Genomic DNA, 7140 nt, shown 5'->3' on the forward strand with positions numbered 1-7140 from the left:
GAGAAAGAGAAAGAGAGAGAGAGAGAGAGAAAGTGAGAAAGCTAACTACCAGGTCCGGGACTCGAACCACGGTCACCTTACATGGGAGTCCAGTGCCCTTAACCACCACATCACCTGCTGGCCCCTATAAAGAAATTTATAATGCAAAGACTCCAACTTGGGAAAGCTTAAATATTATAGCTACTGATTTGAAAACTTCCACACAAAACAAGTGATTTGTCTGAGAAAGGTACGAGTTCTTCCTTACCAACTCCTCCACTTACCTGGTGTGTGGTAAGATTGCACAATATAACATCTCCAGAGCCTGTGGCCACGCACACAGACTCCTGATCCAGCAAGTCCTGAATACCAACAATGCAGCCACTTCCATCCTCTGGGAGAAAGCCTTCTGCCTTCAAATGAATTTCATTTTTCACCTTTCACCAAAGCAAACACGTAAGCGAATTAATCCAGTCTACTTTAAAGAATCGTTCACAATATTTCAGGAAGTACTTAATGCTTCTTTCATATTATAAAAGCTTCAAAACATGTTTTCCCTAGATTAAAATCCAAACTCCAATTAAGGATTACAACTCTGTCATCTCTAACAAGAAAAACAGGTGAGGTGACTGTTCAGCCAAATAAACACAAAACAAAAATGTAGTCTCTCTAAAAGTGTTCAACAAAATATGAAATTAATAACTAGATTCTAAGATTTCAATGGTATAGAGAAAAGACAAGAAGAACGCAATCATCTAAAATACATTCACAGCAAAACATAAAGAAGGTAAAATATCAAAATCAACTTACAGAACTTTAAAAAAATATATATATATGGTCAGAATTTTGCAGTAAAGATTCTAATTTAAGTCCTAGAGTTAGGGGCTCAAATACATTTTTTTAAAAAGCTTTATGGGCATCCTTTATGTGCATTCCTAGTTAAGAGCCACTGTTATAAATAGTATTTACATGGCAGAAATGGTAGAAAGTATAACATTCACACTAAATAAAAGCTCAGAGTTTTGTCTACTTAGCTTAAAGTAGAATAGCAGTAAAGGTAAGCTACTGTCTAAGTTAAGTCTAATATGATATTTACATAAAACAAAGAGCATGTTTACTTTAGAAGATAAAAATTTGGAAACACCTAAAGAAAGACTATCTAGAGGAAGGAAGTTTGGAAGAAGACAAATCAAAGGCCAAAGTCCTGGCATTCTCCACAGGTGGCTTACTTCTCTTGTGACAGGGTCTACTTCTATCAGTCCATGTTCTGAGCCAATGAGCACTGTCCCTTGTTCAGTCCGGAGAGAAAAACACTGAGGTTTCCCTGGAGCTTGAATATCCCTGAACTCCAGGGTCCGAAGTAACTTCAGATTTCGCATGATGAAATGATTTCTGAGAGAAAAGTACAAATATTTCTTGATAAAGCATTAATCCCTAAGAGAGAAAGGAACAACTTAACAGTGATAAATGGCCACACTATATAACTAAAATGATGCAGGGAGTGGTGAGGTGATAGTAAGAATTGGAATAACCAAGTAAAAAAGCTGTCTCTTTGAACACACATCCACACATGCACAGCAGCAACCTGACGTACTGTCAAGAGCTAAGGGCTACAGACTGAGGACTCTGAAATTTATCTTATGTTTATTCTTTAGGAGAGGCAAGATTCTCAACTTCAATGTTTCTCTTCAAAAAACTTTTTGTTTTTGGGACAGGCAATAGCATGGTGCTTAAGGGCGCTGGACTCCCACATAGCCAACAGTGGTTCGAGTCCCAGACTTGGCAGTTTGCTTTCTCTCTCTGTCGCTCGCTCTGGTCAGAGTAAAATAAATAAATAAAGTTAAAATAATTCTTTAAAAAAAAAAAAAGATTTGTTTTTCTGGAGTTTTTTTTTTTTTTGGTTTGTTTTTTGCTGTAGGATACTTGTTGGAGAGGGACACAGTGAGAGGGGGAAAGTGAGAAATCATCCCTGAGGGGACTGAGGGGATGACCACACCACAATCCCTTCTTCTCCACTCTCTTCCCAGGATCTTGGACACACATGCACACATACCCAACGTGAACTTCAGGCTGCCAGGTCCCGAACTTTAACAGCAGCAGACCATGTGGGAGCCCAGCAACATAACTGCTATGCATCTGCTGGCCCCTCCAAAAAGGATTTAACATCAGCTATTCTTTAGGAAAGTTGAAAAGAACAAATGAATAGAAAAACATTCTATTTTTACATACTAGAATATCTTTATAACCTTACAGATTTATAAAATCATAAGGAAAAACAAAAGATTACCCTACTGATTAGAATTACAGAAAAATCAATGTATATAAGGGTCTTCAAAAAGTCCCTGGAAAATATGTATTATGAAAAAAAGCTATGTGTGGATTTCAAAATAATATTTTTGGAGGCCGGCAGGTGATGTCACGGTTAAGGTGCAGAACTCCTACATGGCCAAGAGCAGTTCAAGTCCTGGACCCAGTAGTTTGAAAATCTCACAGGTTGTATGCCCAAAATCCCAAGAGGAAGATGGAGAAGGGATTATGGTATAGTCATGCGCCCTCCCTGGGAGTGATTTCTCATTTTCCCCTTCTCTGTCTCTCTCCAGTGAGTGCATGTGTCCTACGGCAAAAACCTAAAAAATAATTTTTTGAATCAAAATAAACTTATATTTTAATTCTATTTTTCCATGAACGTTTCATATATACTGGTAGTTGAAAAGAACTGGGAATAAAATGATATTTGTGTCCACTGGTTACATTTATTTGTAAAAATTACAAGTCATTTTGGGAACCAGCAGTTAGTGTAATGGCTATGTGGCTGGATTCCCACATAGTCGACTGTGGTTCGCGTCCTGGACCCGGTGGCTTAGAACTCATGCCGGGCGCATGTGTGTGCGTGCCCAAGATCCCGAGGGGAGAATGGAGGAGAAGGGATTGCGGCGTGACCATCCCCCCTGGGGGGGTGATTTCTCGCTTTCGGTCTCTCTGTCTCTGTCTGTCTGGCAAGCACACGTGCCCTATAGCGAAAACCTCTCAAAAAAAAAAATTACAAGTCATTTTTAATGACTTAATGCTGTAAAGATTACCATTGAGGAACAAGCAGGTAGGTAGCATGATGGTTAAGTCACTGGACTCCCACACGGCCAATTCCAGTTGATCCTGGACCTGGCGGCTTAAAACTCACGGCTGGCGTGTGTGCATGCACGCACATAATGTCAGGAGGAGGAGAAGGGGGATTTCTCACTTTTCCTCTCACTGTCTCTGTCTTCCTCCAGCAAAAGCACCCTATGGCAAAAACCTAAAAAAGAAAAAAAAAAAATGACCATTGACAAAGATCTGAAAAGATGGGTGGACATGAAAGGATTGGTAGATTTGGGACCAGCAATTGGCGTAATGGCTATGTCGCTGGATTCCCATGTAGCCAATCACGGTTCGAGTCCTGGACCCGTCCTGGACCCGGTGGTTTAAACTCATGCTGGGCACGTGTGCGTGCGTGCCTGAGATCCCAAAAGGAGAATGGAGGAGAAGGGATTGCAGCATAGCCATCCCCCCTGGGGGGTGATTTCTCACTTTCTGTCTCTCTGTCTCTGTCTGTCGGGCGAACGCACGCACCCTATAGCAAAAACCTCTCCAAAACAACAACAAAAAGGATTGGTAGATTTGAGATAAAATGCAAGCTTGGCATGTCTGTCTAGAAGGGAGTAAGCAAGGACTAGAATAGCAAGAGATGAGAATAGACAAGCTTGGGGTGGGAAGAGAGCACCATGTAAACTTTTCCACCTGTTGATAGTGTTGATACTGGTTTATCCAATAATCATTACGCTGTACTACTGCCATGATCAGATCATTATGATGTCTCCAGATCCTTCCCTGTGAACTTGGATTCTGTTCACCCAAAACCTGTGGAATCCTAGAGTCCAAGGACCCCAAGATAAGAATGTGGGAGAATAAAGGCAGAAAGAGAGAATTTGCTCTTTCCTGTTGTCTTGTTGTTCTTGTCACTATCACTCTGAAGGCCCCACAGTCCCAGTCCCTAGCACTCCCAAGATCAGCCTCAACCACCCCCTCCTCCAGAGGTACCGTCACTATTCAGACACCCACACACACACCACTAGATTTCTGAAATCTAGCTCTGTGGGTCTCTGAACTCCTGAGGCTTCAACACCAGAAGTCTGAGCCTCAGCTTCATACTGCCTTTCCTCCAAACGTTAGGTCCTGATAACCCCAACATCTTCCTTTGTTTTGACCTCTAGCCCTCGCTAAGTACTGCAGCTGTTCCCTTCGTTTACCTTTTAACTTCACTGCTCCTTTTCACTTTTTGTTCTTCTAAAAGCTCTTTAACCAACTCTTCCTATTACGTTTTCTGTTGAAATAGCATGGGGTTTCTACTTTTCTGACTGAACTCTGAGTGACAAGCACAGCAAAAAGCCTGACTTCTCAAAATCACTGAGTTCATAGCCTACCACAGCCAGCTCATTCACCTCCCTCCCAACCTCAATCCCACAGCCTGGAAACTAACTTCTCTTAATCCTCATGTGTATCACTCTTACTCGTTTATCTTGTCAGAGGAACACTTGTCCACACTCCTTTCCAGGCTAAAAAAGGAACATTTCCCCCAACTCTCCCAGGACCTTAGCTCATCAGTACTGCTACATTTGTAATCTCCAACTCCCCTGCCTCCATCCATTCAACTTTTCTCAGCCTTCAAATGTGCTCAAGATCCCTCCACACCACAGGTTTAATCCTGGATTATCTCCTAATTTTCTGGCAATGCATACATTTTCTTCCCTTGGCCCTTCATTTGTCCACCTCTCGCCTAATCACCACTTCCATGACTACAAGTACCAGACAGATCACTAATACGCTGAGAGCACCATGTAAACTTTTCCACCTGTTGATAGTGTTGATACTGGTTTATCCAATAATCATTACGCTGTACTACTGCCATGATCAGATCATTATGATGTCTCCAGATCCTTCCCTGTGAACTTGAATTCTGTTCACCCAGAACCTGTGGAATCCTAGAGTCCAAGGACTTAAAAGATAAGAATGTGGGAGAATAAAGGCAGAAAGAGAGAATTTGCTCTTTCCTGTTGTCTTGTTGTTCTTGTCACTATCACTCTGAAGGCCCCACAGTCCCAGTCCCTAGCACTCCCAAGATCAGCCTCAACCACCCCCTCCTCCAGAGGTACCGTCACTATTCAGACACCCACACACACACCACTAGATTTCTGAAATCTAGCTCTGTGGGTCTCTGAACTCCTGAGGCTTCAACACCAGAAGTCTGAGCCTCAGCTTCATACTGCCTTTCCTCCAAACGTTAGGTCCTGATAACCCCAACATCTTCCTTTGTTTTGACCTCTAGCCCTCGCTAAGTACTGCAGCTGTTCCCTTCGTTTACCTTTTAACTTCACTGCTCCTTTTCACTTTTTGTTCTTCTAAAAGCTCTTTAACCAACTCTTCCTATTACGTTTTCTGTTGAAATAGCATGGGGTTTCTACTTTTCTGACTGAACTCTGAGTGACAAGCACAGCAAAAAGCCTGACTTCTCAAAATCACTGAGTTCATAGCCTACCACAGCCAGCTCATTCACCTCCCTCCCAACCTCAATCCCACAGCCTGGAAACTAACTTCTCTTAATCCTCATGTGTATCACTCTTACTCGTTTATCTTGTCAGAGGAACACTTGTCCACACTCCTTTCCAGGCTAAAAAAGGAACATTTCCCCCAACTCTCCCAGGACCTTAGCTCATCAGTACTGCTACATTTGTAATCTCCAACTCCCCTGCCTCCATCCATTCAACTTTTCTCAGCCTTCAAATGTGCTCAAGATCCCTCCACACCACAGGTTTAATCCTGGATTATCTCCTAATTTTCTGGCAATGCATACATTTTCTTCCCTTGGCCCTTCATTTGTCCACCTCTCGCCTAATCACCACTTCCATGACTACAAGTACCAGACAGATCACTAATACGCTATTTAGATCAAAATGTCTAGCGCTGACTGAACTAGCCCAAACTGAGTATTAAACTTACATATCCAGCCTACTGATGTCTCATAATCATATCGAATTCAATCTGCAAAATGAAGAACTTGCTATTCTTCCACCAAATGACAGTTTCTCCTATTTGGGGACATGGCATGAATCCTTACACAGCAGCTGTGATTCGGTTTGTAGCCTATATCAAACACCTACAAGCACCTGCTAAGGAGCAAGATCCGAAGACCAGACATTATTTTGTCACTGCTTCTATAGATCAGAGCTTAACAGTAACAGGCTAGGGGAGGCGGCAAAAGCCCCAAAATATATGGAGAAGCACAGGGGACACCACCTCCACGAAAATGTCGAACACGCGAGAAGGGGCCCACAGCACAGCACCCAGACTCGCACTACCAATCACCGCCTTCCATTGCAGACTAATTGGCGAGCTATAGGCGGTATTATCCATCCCTTACAAGCAACGCCTAGGCTGCATAAGTGCAACTCAAGGAGCAGCACGTCATCCCTAGGCCGCCGCGGCGTCCCGGATGGCTGCAGGTGGAGAGGTGGCGGCTCGTGGATAGAGGTGGTCCAAGCCGCGCTCCACTCCCCGCCGGCCTGCACCTAGCTGGGAAGTCTCAGGTCCCTTTTACCAGGACCCCTGTGGTGGACAGGACCCGGTCCCGTGCCTCACCCAGCGTGCGCTGCAGGAACGCCCACCTGTGCAGCGTTCTGAAGACCCCGGAGCAGCTGTGCGTCCGCACTCACCGCACCACCGCGTGCCGAAGGCCGCCAGGGCCCGCCCGGGATTGGGCACGCGCCTCTCCGTCCGCGACTCCCAAGCGCTCACGGTGCACGCTGGGGCCCCTGGGGGTAGAAGATGAAGCTCAGCTGAGCTGCAAAGCCGCGGACAGTAACGTGCGGTAAGCAGGCCGGACACGCGCCCAGCCGCGCGCGCGTGACGTCACGTGCAGAGGGCGTGGCCGGGCAGCGGGAGGCTTCCTACTTTCTCTGCAGCCGGGTGAGGCAAACGCTCGGGACCTGCACTGCTTGCTGCCCCGCTCCGTCTGCCCTCCGCCCACTGCCCACCCCGCTGTGTCTGATTCCCGCTTTGACGTCCGACTCCAAAGTACAGCCAGTGGCGATAGCGGGCGGAGCCTGCGGGGCCGGAGCAGCGCGCGTGCGC

The 7140-nt window shown here is 45.1% G+C and overlaps 1 protein-coding gene across 2 annotated transcripts in view; it reads right to left on the reverse strand.

The window, feature by feature from the left end:
* Window positions 1-7093, reverse strand: part of ELP1 (elongator acetyltransferase complex subunit 1) — a 74237-nt gene extending 67144 nt beyond the window's left edge. Inside the window, exons 1-3 of one of the 2 annotated variants that reach the window (XM_006150612.3) lie at window positions 6723-7093; window positions 1209-1371; window positions 264-416 (exon numbers count right to left, since the gene is read on the reverse strand). In XM_006150612.3, coding sequence (XP_006150674.1) covers window positions 264-416; window positions 1209-1358 — 303 coding nt within the window. In that variant the 5' untranslated portion in view covers window positions 1359-1371; window positions 6723-7093. Of the gene's footprint in view, window positions 1-263; window positions 417-1208; window positions 1372-6674 lie in introns of both variants that reach the window. The other variant, XM_014588647.2, reaches the window with a different exon arrangement.
* Window positions 7094-7140: the final 47 nt, after the last annotated feature.

This window comes from Tupaia chinensis, unplaced genomic scaffold (assembly GCF_000334495.1).
Source record: "Tupaia chinensis unplaced genomic scaffold, TupChi_1.0 Scaffold000291_1, whole genome shotgun sequence".
Taxonomy (NCBI): Eukaryota; Metazoa; Chordata; class Mammalia; order Scandentia; family Tupaiidae; genus Tupaia; species Tupaia belangeri.